General features: G+C 41.5%; 1 protein-coding gene across 11 annotated transcripts in view; it reads right to left on the bottom strand.

The window, feature by feature from the left end:
- RAF1 (Raf-1 proto-oncogene, serine/threonine kinase) overlaps positions 1 to 16,065 on the bottom strand; it is a 70,762-nt gene that overhangs the window by 9,297 nt on the left and 45,400 nt on the right. For 8 of the 11 annotated variants that reach the window (XM_053300250.1, XM_053300249.1, XM_053300257.1 and 5 more), the window contains 10 exons: positions 15,698 to 15,796; positions 14,028 to 14,181; positions 12,146 to 12,205; positions 10,070 to 10,097; positions 9,700 to 9,824; positions 8,268 to 8,385; positions 3,587 to 3,671; positions 2,933 to 3,109; positions 2,391 to 2,437; positions 1,718 to 1,836 (listed from right to left, as the gene is read on the bottom strand). In XM_053300250.1, coding sequence (XP_053156225.1) covers positions 1,718 to 1,836; positions 2,391 to 2,437; positions 2,933 to 3,109; positions 3,587 to 3,671; positions 8,268 to 8,385; positions 9,700 to 9,824; positions 10,070 to 10,097; positions 12,146 to 12,205; positions 14,028 to 14,181; positions 15,698 to 15,796 — 1,012 coding nt within the window. The remainder of the gene's footprint in view (positions 1 to 1,717; positions 1,837 to 2,390; positions 2,438 to 2,932; positions 3,110 to 3,586; positions 3,672 to 8,267; positions 8,386 to 9,699; positions 9,825 to 10,069; positions 10,098 to 12,145; positions 12,206 to 14,027; positions 14,182 to 15,697; positions 15,797 to 16,065) is intronic. The other 3 variants (XM_053300256.1, XM_053300258.1, XM_053300260.1) reach the window with 1 other exon arrangement.

Genomic DNA, 16,065 nt, shown 5'->3' with positions numbered 1-16,065 from the left:
CTGCATTCTGCCACTCTGTATGCGGGGGAAGTCGCATGGAAGCCGGAAGTGAGGGTTGCATCACTTCCGGCTTCCATGCGACTTCCCCCGCATACAGAGTGGCAGAATGCAGCCACTCTGTATGTGGGGGAAAGTCGCATGGTAGCCGGAAGTGAGGGTTGCCGCGGCACGTCCTCCATGGCAGAGCCGCTCTCAGTGGCTGCTGGGAGGCGGCGGCGGCTCCTGGGGGAGCCGCCGGGCGGAGAGGCGCCGAAGTGGAGGCCGGCTTCTTCTTCAACTTCATTATTGGCACTGGGCAGCAGTAATTTATTTTCAAAACTGTGAGTCAAAGCTGGCGGCATTGCAGAGGGACAAGGGGCAGCAGGGAAGTATCCTGCTGCCCCAATTATTACATTAAATACGCGCGCTGGACGGGGGCAAGTGGCGGGGGGGTAAGTAAATCCTCCCCGCCCTTAAAGGAACCCCCCCACCCGGACCCGGACCAGCCAGATCCGAACCGGTCTGGAAAGTCCGGAGGCCTTTACAATGGCTTCCAGACCGGTTCGGACACACCCCTAGCTCCGATCTGACCCTTTTAAGCTTTGAAAGGAATGCTGGGAGAAGAGAGAAGGCTGCCTTCCCTCTCCTGCACCTTGCAAGGGCTGGATTTGGGAGCTCCCCATTTGATCCTTGGAAGCTTCCGTACACTCATCTCTGTCTCTTCCAAAGTAACGATATCTGCCACCATGCTCAGCATGAACCCACCTCCCTTCTGAGGAAGTGAAAGAGGAAATTTTAAGAGAGTTATCAGGCACCATGCTGTAAAAAATGAGATGGTGGAAGACTGTTGGGGAATGGCTCGTTACATAGGAAGCTGCCATACACTGATTCAGAACATAGGTCCCTCTCACTCAGTATTGTCTACACAGACTGGCAGTGGCTTCTCCAAGGTTGCAGGCAGGAATTTCTCTCAGGCCTACCTTGGAGATGCTGCCAGGGAAGGAACTTGGAGCCTAGATGCTCTTCCCAGAGTGGCTCCATCCCCTAAGGGGAATATCTTACAGTCCTCACACTTCTAGTCTCCCTTACATATGTGCCACTACTCAGCAAAGAGCTGCTCCAATGGTGGTGGGTGGCAGAAGGAGACAGGGGGCATCCTGCTACCCCTCACGGCAAATGCTTTACTTCACAGCATCAAATGACTAACCATGGCCAGTGCCGCCTATAAATTCCAATACAGAAAGGCTCTGCTTAACCAAACTCATTGTGTGATCTTGCTAAATCATTCTTAGAACTGCTTCACACATTATGGGAGTTAGAAAGTACGTATCTGTATATTGTATACTCAAAGGACAAGGCAAAACCTTAACCATATGAACCCAACCCTAGGGAACTGCAACTGGCCCTGAATGCCTGAGGCATGTACTAATAAGTAGACTTGGAGCTACTCACACAGTTGCCCTCTTGCTGCAGTTAAAACACACATATATGTAGCTACGTCTTCCATAGCACATGAACCATCCTTCCCTTGTAATGGAACAAGAGTGCCTTGTGGCACCTTAAAGACTAACTAATTATTATACATAAGCTTTGATGGGCCAGAGATCACTTCAGAATAAGAAAGAAAAACACGGTGGCTTATACTGCACAAATTAAAGATCATCATTAAGGTTAGATCACAGGACATATAACCTTTGTCAGCTAAGGCACCAACTAGTTTTATATATAACACACTTACCATCCAGAGAACAGACCCAGTAGGTTGTTCTACCTGCTGAGAACCACTCCATCTGGATTTGACTGTTGCCAGCCCAAAGTCTCCGATCTTTACTGTGCGGTCTTCATGAAGAAATATATCTACATGACTGTTAAGGAGCGCATGGAGACAAGACATTTGGTATACAAATCACTGTCCTCCTTGCATATCAACGTGTCCAAAGACTATGTAGACACATCTTATTGTGTACAAAAATGCATACGTTTTGAAGGTGTTATCGGTATGAAGAAGCCCAATAAGGTTCAAGTGCCACTCTGTCACTTCCCACAGATTAACAGCACAATCACCACTGATCTGTCTGTCAGGCAGAAAGGGGATTCTTCAGCACAGAAATGGGCATGTCGTTCATCCATTATAATCATACCACCAACATTACAGATACTGGTTGTCTTGTGAATGAGACCTATTTCAAGGAGTCAAATGTTAGAGTTTGTGAAAGCAGTAATTCCAAACCCATACTTATATATGAATGACAGCAAAACAGACATAGAGCTATCTATCACTTTTACGTATTACTGGAAAGTCATCTTCATTCAATTACCACAGACTAGGGATACCAGGCTGGCTTGCTTACTTACTATATTGATCAAATGAAAATAGACCAACAGAATTCTGCCAAGTACAGAAAGGATACTATTTGATTTCATGTCTCTGTGTATAATATTCTTTGCATGCAAGTAGCTGTAAAGAGAATTTGATAAATAGAGGTATGGACACATTTACAAGTCAAAAGAAGTTACAAAGCAACAATCTGCATCCTTAGCCAAAAGCAAACTAATCACTATTTCCTCAGTTATTCAGAACTTAAATTTAATTTTTGATTATTAACATCTATTAAACCTAGAGTGCTTGTTTTTGTCCAGAACTAGAGACTGCCAATTTTGTATATCTACAAGATCATTTTGGAAACTGCTATATTGTGCTGTTTTAACAGGAAGCACAGAAGATTGCAGAGATTTAAGAAATGGGCTTGATTGTATCTGAAATGAAGCTGCCCTTTTAGAAAATATTCCATCATCATGGATAACTGTTTATAAAGAACAATGAAGTTCTTTGCACTAGTTCTGATGAATTTAAACAATATCTAAGACAGTCAACACCACTTCCAAAACTGTCACAATCCCACCTGTTCTTTACACAGCAAATTCTGCCATGACAGCTATTGAACATACTTACTCCATTCCTTGTGCCGTCTGTCTTGCAATATCAATACGCTGCAACATCTGAAACTTGGTTTCCTGGACATGAAGGTGTTTATACAGACTGCTTCCTTCACACCATTGTGTGACAATAGCCAAATTATCTTTAGTCATGTAGCCCATGAACAGCAAAATATTAACATGCCGCGTTTTCCTAGTACAACAAAGTAGTAAAATATTACTACTTTACTATTTACTATTACAAAGTAAAATATTATACAGTCTCTACTAGGAGATTGTCAAGAATGCCAAGACCCAAAATAAAGTCATTTATATAATAATAGTTGATATTTTGTGTTGCATATCTTTAGAAATACTCCTTTCTAATACTCTAATAATGATTAGGAAAAAATTAAGATAGGCTAAGAGTAGTGACACTGAAATGTATTTCTTTAATTACAGGAAAGAACATAAGCTAAGCACCACAGACCTGACATACCAAATATGGCAAGACAGCCTCATTCTTCCAATTCTGTTTGGGTTTACTAACTGTCTTTATGACATCACATAAAGAGAGTTCTCCCCAATACAATCAGCCTGTGCAGTCACTGCAGTCATTTTATTAAAAATTTAAGTTTAGCCATTTTAATAAATGACTCGGCGAGTATTTAAAGCCACAGTGTTGGCTTACCTTAGCACAGCCACTTCATTTCTGAAGGCCTGAAATTGTTCAGGAGTTGGATCTACAACCTTTAATATCTTTACTGCTACATCTCCTGCAAAAAATCAATAATGCAAGCATTATCAAACAATGAAACACACCTTCAATACACTCATACACAGCACTGAAATCTGTTTCCAAATTATATGCTGGGGAGGAGAGCTGTTCTTGCGGTAGCAAGCATGCATTGTCCTCTTTGCTAAGCAGGGTCCACCCTGGATTGTATTTGAATGAGAGCCTACATGTGTGAGCACTATAAGATATTCCCCTTAGGTGATGGGGTCACTCTGGGAAGAGTATCAGCATACTTGCATGCAGAAGGTTTCAAGTTCCCTCCCAGGCACCTCCAAGATAAGGCCAAAAGAGACTCCTACCTGTAATCTCAGAGGAGCTGCTGCCAGTCTGGATACACAATACTGAGTTGACTTATTAGAAGGCAGCTTCTTATGTTCCTAAGGGCCAAATATTTGGCATGCAGAAGCTACACAATGCTCAATCTCTGGCAGGGGTGGAGCCACCACTGTGCGGGGTGGAGGTTTAAAGAACCCTGGCTACCACGCTCAGGGGCTGTGCCTTGTGCCCCAGCCACGCCCCCTGCACCTGACTTCAGATGCAGGGGGTGTGGCCACATAGCAAATGGGGCTGCGTGCCGCATTTGCAAGTAAACTCTGGCTGGCGTTGCGTTTGCAGCACAGCTGGGAGCACCTCTCCCTGCTTGCAAAAAACAGAGAGGTGTGTTCCTGGCCAGGCTGGGAACCCTGTGCTGGCTGAAGCCTTTCAAAAACAGGGGCCACCGGCATTCTCGCTCTGCCACTGATCCCTGGCATCTTCATTCAAAGAAGATCTTAAATAGCAGGACCTAAGCCAGAGGCTTGGAAAGCCACTATCGGTCAAAGCAAAGTGATACTAAACTAGTGGACAATGGCCTGACTCAGTACAGAGCAGCTTCATATGAATCTGCCCAAACACCAAGATCTTGTAGGTGCCTTTGCTCTGGGTCCTTCCTGCGTTAGACACATGTTTTGCAGTGACTAGGACAAAAACTCAGTGGTAGCACCCAGATTGTGGAATTCCCTGCCCCAGAGGTTCAACAGGCTCTACTGTGGTGGTCATTCGCCATCCAGTGAAAAACTTTTCCTTTTGAAACAAGGATTTTGCTGCCGGTCAATTCTTTTTGTGATGTTATTTATGATAGATTTAATCTGTTTTACTGTATTTCTATAAATTGTTTTTAATTTGCATGCCCCTTTGAATATGCATGTAGAAAAGTGACCTCAAAATATTTTAATAAAAATCAAAGATGTTTTGTACATCACTACAGGCCCATACAACTTCTGGTTTGAAAAACACATATTCCTCATAAAATTAGGAAAAGGAAAGCACTACTTTTTTGCTGACTAATGGTTTACAGTTCTTGAGTCAATGAACCATAAGACTAAGCAAGAAATGAAGGTGTGTACACTGTTTATACAACATTGGTTTTAGAAACATTTAATGGACTGACACTGTTCTCAACACAGGCCAGCATTCAAAGATCTGCTCAACTAATCCAACTAGCCAAGAAGACCTTGAAAAAAGTGCAGCTTTCACCATGTAATACAGAAACAGAAGGAATGTTACAAGACAATTTGCAATATAGCATAAGGGCCTGTTTAACCCTCATCCAGAATTGTGGGATAGGCCTACCCCCGGCTGCAAAAATGTGCATAAACAAGCAAATCACTGCACTCCCAGCTATGCCCTTGAGGTCATACTCTTACCTGCACTTTGGTACACAATATATCCACAAGTATGGCCCCTCACCAGTTATGATATTTTATGTTATTAATAAAAATATGACATAAGGTAGAAAACCACCCCAAAATGAATAGTGTCCTTATGGTGGGATGGTTTCTATCCCATCCACATGTTAAGTCAGTTGGGATAGGAGAGAACACACCATTTCCATTTGGAAACCTCAGTTTTGCTTTTCCTTGCAAGCTCAATTGACCTTGAAAGATGATCATGACTGAAAAATAGCCCAAGGTACTGCATAATTTTGTGCTCTTGAGTCAGGGTAGATGAAACCAACCCCTTCCACAATGTCAGACCTAGTGTTTAGATCAAGTAAATCATTCAGAAGCATCTGGCCTTGCAGAAGCAGGGATTTTAGCTAGCAGAACAATGCCGAAAAGGTAATCGAGTCTGTGTCGACTCCTGGCAACTACAGAGCCTTGTGGTTGTTTTTGGTAGAATACAGGAGGGGGTTACCATTGCCTCCTGCCACGCAGTATGCAGAACACACGTTTTAAACATAGTCCAAAAATGGCCAAAAAAGAATCACTGACCAAGAATCCACTGCCAGCCACAGTGCCTGCATTGCAGTAATGTCATTGGCACAAGTTGCTCTCTCACAAGTAATTATGACTAGTTACATTCCTAGTATTGCAACAGCTGCCACAGCAGGACAGCAGCAAGCACAGCCATATGCTATCAGATTTTGACTGAGTACACCTTGCAATGCCAATTGCAGAGCTAGTCTCAAAGCCAGACATGGAGCTCATCAGAGCAATCACCAAAAAATATCACATATTTGTGACACAGCTGCCACTGTCCACTTCTCGCCACAACACTATCTCACAAACAAAACAAACCACAACCCAAGGAAGGCAGGTACCCAAGTTCTGCACCCAAGTGCAGCCACAGCTGGCGTACTGAGTACAATTCTGGTCACCACATCTAAAAAAGGACATTGTAGAACTGGAAAAGGTGCAGAAGAGGGCAACCAAGATGATCAGGGGCATAGAACACCTTCCTTATGAGGCAAGGCTACAACACCTGGTGCTTTTTAGTTTAGAAAAAAGACAACTGCGGGGAGATTTGATAGAAGTCTATAAAATCAGGCATGGTGTGGAGAAAGTGGATAGAGAGAAAATCTTCTCCCTCTCACATAACACTGGAAACAGGGGTCATCCCATCAAATTGATTGCCAGGAATTCTAGGACAAACAAACAGAAGTACTTTTTCACACCATGCATAATCAACTTGTGGAATTCCCTGCCACAAGATGTGGAGACAGCCAACAACCTGGATGGCTTTAAGAGGGGTTTAGATAACTTCCTGGAGGAGAGGTCTATCAAGGGCTACTAGTTGGAGGACTATAGGCCACCTTCAGCCTCAAGGCAGGATGCCTCCGAGTACCAGTTGCAGGGGAGTAACAGCAAGAGAGAGGGCATGCCTCTCTGTTCCCCCCTCACTTCCCCCAGCCAAAGGGCCGAGGATAACTCTGGATTTGTATGGTAATAAGCTGTCATCCCTATGACATCCCTGAGGGAGAGAGGTGTGTGTCTGCTAAGAAGGTATCCTTTATCCCAGGCTGGCATCTCACCCAACATAGTGAATGCCTATGGTCCTAGCTCTTTGAGTGCATAACCAAACAGCAAGGAGATCACAAGCCAATCATAATCCAGTTCCACAAAACAAATCAGCAAGGGAAAAACAGGCCGCCAAAATGGCGCTTGAAATGTTGAAACATTTCAACAAATGTTGAAACATTTCTTTCAAAACGAGGCATTATTGGCCACGAGCTCAAAACAGGCCCTTTATTTAGAGGGTGTTTTGTTTTGAGTCGTAACATTTTGATGCTGAAATATTTTACACATCCCTAAGTACAATACATATCGGTGATAGATTATGACAAATTTATAATCCAGCAAACAAAGGAATGAAGATTAATGGATAACTTAATCTCATAACTGCACGTAAATGGGTGAAAATAAAATAGATATTACACAATGAATGAGAAATCTTCAGCAGGAGGGCTGGGAGTAAGAAGAGAGCTACAATGTCTTGGCTCACAGGGGACCAGTGGTAAGTCTGACACCACCAGAAGTAACGATTGTGTGTGTGTTTGCCGCTGCGCACTCACCACACACGTTGCACTTGCCGCTGCGCACTCACCACACACGTTGCACTTGCCGCTGTGCACTCACCACACACGTTGCACGCTACATGCACACGCAGCATGTGATGTGTGCAGCAGGCACACATGCAATCGTTACTTCCAGTATTTCTGGACAATAACAGGGGCAGGGGCGGCAGGGAGGAACGCTGCCACCCGAAAAACTGTTCACAAAAACGGAGTGCCAGCGGGGGAACAGCGGCGGGAGGGGTAAGTGCAATTCCCACCCCCCACTTCAAGGCAGACCCTCGCCGGCACCAGACCACATCTCCGCGGTTCTGTGCACATCCCTACTTTGGGGACTTTTTGTTGAAAAGCGGTATATAAATATTTGTCTATACATCTAGCCCTCTCTCCTCCTATCTCTCATCTTTAGAAATTAGTAGGGGGAAGTACCATATAGAGTAGCTGTTGGGCACGAAGCTATTGCTGCATCTTAGGAGACCAACATCTACCAAATTTACAATTAATTCAAAATGTAGCCCACTTTATTGAACTCTGATGGTCTTGTTTCTGATACTTTTATTCCTGTCAGGCAACCTTAAATCCTATACTGTATCATTCATCAAAAAGTCAACTTTTTGCACATATTTGTGAATCAGAAATACGACATATGCAGACAAGAGTCAAAACTTATTTTTCACTAGATGAAACAATTATAATATTGATTTTTGGAGCATTTATGTAGAACTAGAAATGCTCAAAACTTACCATGCCACTTGCCCTTGTAAACAGTCCCAAAAGAGCCTGACCCAACTCTGGTAGATAGCATGACTTCACTTGCTTCTATTTCCCAATAATAACTTGAATCTCTCTGTCCACGAGGTCTCTGAAAAGCAAGTACAGATGAAATGGTCTGGAAACCAAGTTTTAAGGGTTCAGATTAAAGCTTGCATCACACATGATTCATGTTATTTAGAAATACACAATCTGGATCTGACTGTGCAATACATATAGACTTAACATGTTAATAGGAAAAATGAATATGAAAAACAACGATTAAGCTATCATGTGTATAATTGTTCATGTTCAGAAGTCTGTCACAGAGCTAGAAAATAATCCAGGCTGTAGTTCTTTTGCATCCTTAATGGTGCATCCAAAAGAACGTATGCATCCTTAATGGTGGTCAGATTTCCCTTTCAGAGAACATTCTCAAGATATTCTTTATCATCTCCATCTTAACAGCCCGCTGCAACAGACAAATGCTTAGCATAGGGTGTTATATCAGCATGTCATCAGGAGGCGGGGAAAAGACTTTCTATTGACTGAAGAGTCTCATGTAAGGACTGGGGTGCCAGGTTGCAATTAACACAGTTTAGCTAGGGCAACAGTACAAGACAAGGGCAGCATTCGGATTGCTCTTACACAAGTGTTGCTTCAGACTAGTTCTTGCACTGGCTCATGGTGCAATTGTTGTATAACCTCTTGCACAAAACTGAACAGGTAGCCCTCATTATTTGCGGGGGTTCCATTCTCACCTATAGGCACGGATATGGAAAATGTGAATAATGAAACCTTGAGTCAATGGCAATTGGGGATTTAGGTTCCTTGAGCTTTAAAAAGGCCCACAAAAATCAGAAATAAAGGGAATAATGCATAGTACCTTGATCTCCAGGCCTCCAGAAAGCCGCCCCCCCCACCCACAAATAATCCAAATTTTTGTGAATGTTTTCAAAAATTCTTGGGAAAATTTTGGTGGGGGGAGGGAGCCACAAAATGGTGGCCAGAAATGACATCAGAAGTCATTTCCAGCCACCCAGAAACCGTGGATAGGTGAATTTTGACTATTTTTAAAACCACAGAAGAAACCGATTCCCTATGACCCAACTGCAGATACATGAAATCGTGGGTCCTGGGACCACAAATAAAGGCCACCTGTATACATGCAAACAGGCAATTCCTTGCACAACATGCATTTAGCCAATTTCTCTTCTGCTAGCAGTAGTGCAATTTTATGGGGGGAAATTGCCATAAGAAGTCCATCTGCGAGCAGAGATGCTATCCAATGGATGGAAGAGCACAGAAATCTCCTCAGAGTAATGAACAGTCACATATCTAGTTAGAAACTTTTAAAATTGATATTTGAAGCCCACCCACCCTCCGCCACCCCAAATATAACTGGACAATACATATCGATACCTACAATTTTTTTTTCTTGTGCATTAGACCCTGCAGCTCTCTCTCTTTGGGCTGGAACTGGTGTTTTAGGCTGAGACCATCCTGTTGGACTTGTATTGTTGGGACTTCCGGATATAGCTGAGGGTGATGCTTCACATATTTTTAAAAAGGAAAGAAGTTTAGTAGTATTATAAAACATCTTCTCAAGAAGCAATTCATTATAGGAACTGGCATGAAATCTTCATGGTTATGCGAGGACTGAACTGTGTTTGTTTTGCTGCAAATGCATGATTATTTACACTCAGGTTGCTGACTAATTCCTTCTGCACAGACATTTTTGTGATGTGTCAAGTGGCCCTCAGAGTATCCCAGTTATTAACTAATGAAACACTCACCAGATTCACTATGACAGCGAATGGCATCCTGAAACAGAAAAAGACGAACAATCAATATTTCAGCATAATTTCTGTGGCAAACAGAATGGGCCCTGAAAAAATCCCAGTAATGAGAAACTGACTCAGTAGCTTTGATTCTAGACAGCATTTTTGATAGGAAAATATTGGCCATTTTAAATATTGTTTGACAAGAAGTAATGTTTATTGGCAGGAAATACTGTATGTATCATTTAAAAAGTTTTCTACATGAGCTTGTCCAAATTAATTCTTGCAGTTTCTAATAAGAGTATTGTTACATTACCATACAAGGGCACCATTAGCTTCTGCACTTGTGAGAGTATTAAAGTTTGAAATCCATCTGTGAGGAACACACATCTTATGTAGCAAGCATATTTTGATTTACATAGATTACTCTGTTTAAACTTAACAAGGAATTGGATCTGTAAATATTTTAGATCAGTGGAAACTTGCCTAGTACCCACTATACCACTGCTGCAACTGAGCTGGTTTCTCCTCTCACTTCATGCCACACATGCTCTCCTGTACAAACATGCACAGTTCTGACCAAAGACATTTTTGTTCCGTTCCACAGCTGTTAAATATGATCCAAAGAACAATTTAGACAACTGACAGAAAGCCACGTGCCCAGTTACTTCACAAAGCAAAAACCAAGGTCAAACGAGGCCCAGAGAATGGCCTAACGGCACACAATGCAGCACTTCCGATGAAACTAAATAGCCCTGAAAACTGTTTGAAACTACATGTAAGCTGCTCTGAGGAAGAAGTGGGGTATAAGTGTGATCAATAAGACAAAATTAATGTGGGTTCAAATCAAAGCTAGGAAACACATATGGCAGGATCCAACACAGGACAAAACCCTAAAAGTATAGCAATGTGAAAATTATACATTCCATCATCTATCGTTCAGAAGGGATTTATTTAGAAGAGGACAATTGGAAACCGTTTCAGAGATCCAAAATACTCTGAATACAAGCAGCTGCTTCTGCATGAGTGGGGGTGGGATGCATGCCATTAGGCCTGTGGAAGGACTTGGCCTCACAACACAACCATTTGCACCTTGTTCCTGGCCCACATGGAGGCCAGTGCTTCCTGCCCCACACAGCTGTCCTCTCTACAGCTCTATGCAGAAAGCACTCAAAAGGAAAGCCAGAGTGATGTGTGTGCCATCACTGGGACTTTCTGCATCTGCAGATCACTTGATGGCCCTCCCTGGCACTATACAGAGGACCGCTGTGCACAGAGATACATGTTAGGAGTTCCTGTCTCTACACAGGGCCAGAGGGAAGGTGCAAATCATTCCGCTTCAATACTTCCAGGCTGAATCTTTGTACTGATGTTGTGGCAATTTTGCTTCTCAATGCACCACAAAACCCTGCTCCAGAAGGTCCTCTAACCTTCAAGAATAAAGGGAGAGGGCTAGGAAAGTGCTGCATGTGGGGTGTTCGACACCTTTTGAACCCTGCCAACAAAGATAAATCTGGACTTTGGAGCAATTTCTACATGTGCTATGGCCTACATGTAGCCAATAAAATACAGATTGCCTACCATTGCTTAACAGTAAGCCAAATTAATATTATATCGATACATAATCCAAACTCCACATTTTAAAAAAATTACTGATTTCAGAATTTACCAACTTAAACAAAAAGTACTAAGTTCCACTGGACAAAGGTTTTGCAGCATTGCTTTTGAGCTCTCTTCTGTAATTACAAGCTGTTGTTGACTCAAGTCTTACTTTATTCAAAACTCAACTGTGATTCTGGGTTTCTCTATGGTTTCCTGGCAATCACACACTATAATTCACCAATAACAGAGGACACAGTCTATGTAGCAACATTTCTGCCTATACTTTTGAATAATTAAATATATAGCTGCTGCTCTGATAATATCAATTCATCAACTCTAGTTTTAGTATTGGAACCAAACAAACATGCCACACTGATATTTCTAAATGCAACTGTTAAAGCTACAGTTGTGTTAACTCACGCTGTTCGACTAACTGTTTTTGCAATCCTGTTAACTGCAAGAAAGCAAAGGCATCCAGACAATACCTACTCTTCCCCTTAAACAGAATCGTCTGCACCAGGACCTGGGAGAAGCATTCAGGCTGTTATTCTAGTTCAAAGCAATGAGAAATAAGAAAAGAACAGAGGGAGTAATAAAAAAAGAGTTTCCAGCTGCTAAAATGAAAGACATACAGAAGACAACTTGAAAGAAAAATGAGTTAACACATTAGCTATGTGCATGTTATTTTATCTAGAACTGGAGTTTAAGAAGTGATGCAAGAATGTTCAGTAACCGCACTTAAGGTTAGGCAGGCAGACGTTTCTACTGAACAAAAACCACCAGCCAAGAAACACCCTCCAAGAAAAATTTTCTAAATGATTTCTTCTCTCCCCTATGAGTCTGGAGATAATTCAAATTCTTTCAAATCTTGCTTTCATCTAATACAGACTCATAAGAAAAGAATCCTTCAAGATCTTTGAGGGATCCAGAAAGGCAAAACATCTGGTGATACCCGATGCAGAACCAAAGACAGTAAGCAATGTTGGCTCACTATTCTGGGGTGAAAGCTGACCAGAACTCTAAAAGCACTCACAAGCCTGAGCATCAATGAAAACAATTCTTTCTATTCCTCTTTCCCCAAATTCAGGTTTATAATTCCAGGGAAGATTTTCCAGCCTGGTTAGAGAAAAGGTCACAGAATACAATGCCCTGAATGAACCCCAAAGACAGCCATGTCCATAGGGTGCTTGAGAGGCCAAAATATGCATCGTATCAGAAGATCCAGGAAACCAAAACTTGAGGGAACAGGATATATAGCCAGATGCTATTGACTATTCTACAGGGATCATGATTCTTATCAGTCTTGACTTTATGGACGAGACAGTCTAATTTCGTGCTTAATACACATCAAAATCAGAATATTGCAACAAGGTTAACTTCTGCCAAGAAAACATTAACTATAGAAATAAGGTTGTTTAGCATTTTGGCTAATTTTGCACAATTTCTTTTTTTGTCAACAGGAAGAGCTAAGAGAGCACTGAAGTCTTTTCCATGTGTACTAGCGATCGTCCTCAGTCCACCATGTTGTTCTGACTTTCAAGCCCATATATGCAACCCTTAAAAAAGGAGAAACATGCTGAATTCTATGTCCCAAACCAATTTCTGCACTATCATAGTGCAACTGTGAAGTCATGGGTTACAGTGCCCTGATGTCGTAAGTGTCCATCTGACTGTAAAGGTTCAGCTGCAACGGGCTTTTTGGCACCCAGAAGAAGGTCAGTTAGATAGATGAAGAACTCCTGGGAAAGTAGAGCTACTCTCTAAAAATTCCTGGAAAAATAACCACCTTACCTTTAATAAATCCATCTATCTATCTGCAAGCCTAATTATCTCTGATGAAATTATGCAAGACTTAACAACTCCTTGCAACCCTTAACATCCTAATAATTAAAGTCTGACTTTAACCAGAACCTAAGCAAAGCTCCCAATATCAATAGCAGCTTCAAAGGTTAACATTGTTCACCTAAATATAGTGCAATGCAGTCTCTGCAATGGCAGGAAAGCAGCAACGTCAGCTAAAAAAAGCAACTACGCACAATTGTACACTCTATACAAAGGAATGTTGCATTAGATATTAGTCCCTTACAGGTAAACATGAGGATGGCTCTCTGGTCCTGTTCAAAGAGTTATTAACAACTGTAGCACAGAAGTGGTCTCATTCAAAAAGCAAACAAACACATAATTCATTCAACTCTGCACAGATCCATTTCTGCCAAAACCCTACTAAGGTTAGCAGAGATGACAACAATGGACAACATGAGATGCCATTAGGTTGGGCACACATTACACTTGTAAGAGAAGAGTTATTAGACCAGATATGCAGCTAGAAGACAAAAATCCTAGGCATATGCCCAGATATAAAGATTATTACCTCAATTATCCGGGTGTCCACAGGCATGGTAGTGCTGACAATATGGACATTTGGGGTTGACGTTGATCTCTGTCTTTGAGAAAGGGAGCCCTCAGGAGAAGGAGCTGATGTGCTGAATGTGAAGGCATGAGGTGTAGAGTATCTGTGCTGAGAGCTAGAGGGTGCAAAGACAAAGATTCCTGTTCATTTCTGCTTCTTTATCAGGAAATTGCCAATTATTGTTACACTTTTGAAACATTATTTCAGTCTCTAGTAGATAAGCCAGTATTAGGTTAATAATTAAGCTACTTTAATGTTTCATTTTACACTCCTTACATTAACAAACTCAAACACGACTGCTACATAAACAGTTTACATTGTTTTCAGCATTATTGTAATCTTTTCTTAATACATCAATATCCCAACTAGGGAATGACTTCATTCAAGTAGGTTACATTTAAAATTAATTTTAAAACTTGAGGCTAAGTTGCTTACTGTGAGCATTTGCTAAGGAGAAGAATGTGAAAATCTCATTGTGCTACACAGAGAACAGCTAACAGCAATGACCTGGCAACACAAAGTCTTTTTCTTTAATTATAAAAGATATCCATTTTTAAATAAAGGTAACTCTTCTCCAATATTAAATGATTATGTTGGTCGAGTGACATCTGAAACTACTGTAAGAAATAAAGCCACATCCTTAAGTCACAGTAGAATTATCATGTCAGGTGCAGATCTGAACATCTAATAACTTGTCTACTGCTAAAAGCCTCAGTACTTTAAGTTAAGATTTATTTATTAAACTAACCAATAAACTACCTTTCTTGTGCTCAAGGTGGCACATGTAGAAGTACTTGGGTAATACTCAGAGCACACAGCCTGAAGGACCAGCAGTATCTCGACATTTACTTCTATTAATCCAATGCTAGCCTATTTTTATTACTGTGATATTGTTATCTGGGAATTAATCCATTTAGAGTTAATTATCATACAGTAAACAGTCTAGTCTCCTCCTATTCACTGCTAGTAGGAAAACTGGAATATTACAAGAACAGGAAATCTGCAACGAAATCTCTTCAAAGAATATGAAAAAGTTGCCATGCATCACTACTGAGGAATCTGGGAAAGGATTTTGTTTGTTCTATACTGACCTCGAGAGAGAACTCCTTTTCAATTTTGACTCATAACGTGCTCTTACGACTTATAAGAATTCAGCTGTAGGCATTTGCAAATCTATCCTACATTAGTTGAGCCTGACATGAGTATAGCACACACTTTTCAAATTTTCTGCATAACTATATCTAGCTCAAAAGCAGACATCTAAATCTTCCCTATAATCATTCACACTGCTATACTATAAAGGCAAGTGGCCATTTAATGAATTCGCTGGCCAAATACTCTCAAAATGTGTGGTGGTTTGAATACAACAGCTATATCACAGTCTAGAAGTCAGGTCCAAGCTTTGGACTTAAATGCTCCTTCCTCACCTCGTGTAATCCAATCCCTTCCCTTACTTTCTGGCTCAGGAAAGTAATGATTTCATTTGTGCTTGCCCAGGGAACTGTTTCCTACCATATCATTTGTGCAAAAAGGTGAGAGTTTTGCCCAGAATTAACACTGTGTAGCTTTTACTTCTCTAATCTAGGCCACTGTTGTAGGATTACTTACAAAAAGTTTGAAGTACAACTTACTTAACAGGTATCCGAGACACAGACTCTCGATTTCTTCGGGTTGTCAAGGGAGGTAGTGCAGGGACACCACTATCGCCAACATTTGAATGTGGGAACAATCTGGAATCAAAAGCATGCATCTGAGCAAAGTTTTTACTAAGTTCTAGGGATGTGCACAGAACAGTATTTGTATTCCATTCTGAGCTTGGAACAGAATGTAAATGCCTGGCACATTCCATCAGAACAACTGGGCGAGCCAGTTGTTCCAAAGTTTTGAGTGTTCCAAGTGCCATTTTGGCAGGCTGTTTTTCCCGTTCTGACTGGTTTTGGCACTGGCCTGCAATTGGCTTGCAATCTCCTTCCTTCTTGGTTGGCTTATTATCATACAA

This window comes from Hemicordylus capensis, chromosome 2, assembly GCF_027244095.1.
Source record: "Hemicordylus capensis ecotype Gifberg chromosome 2, rHemCap1.1.pri, whole genome shotgun sequence".
NCBI lineage: Eukaryota > Metazoa > Chordata > Lepidosauria > Squamata > Cordylidae > Hemicordylus > Hemicordylus capensis.
Note: the sequence above shows the minus strand (reverse complement) of the source record. Positions and strands in the feature narration are given on the sequence as shown.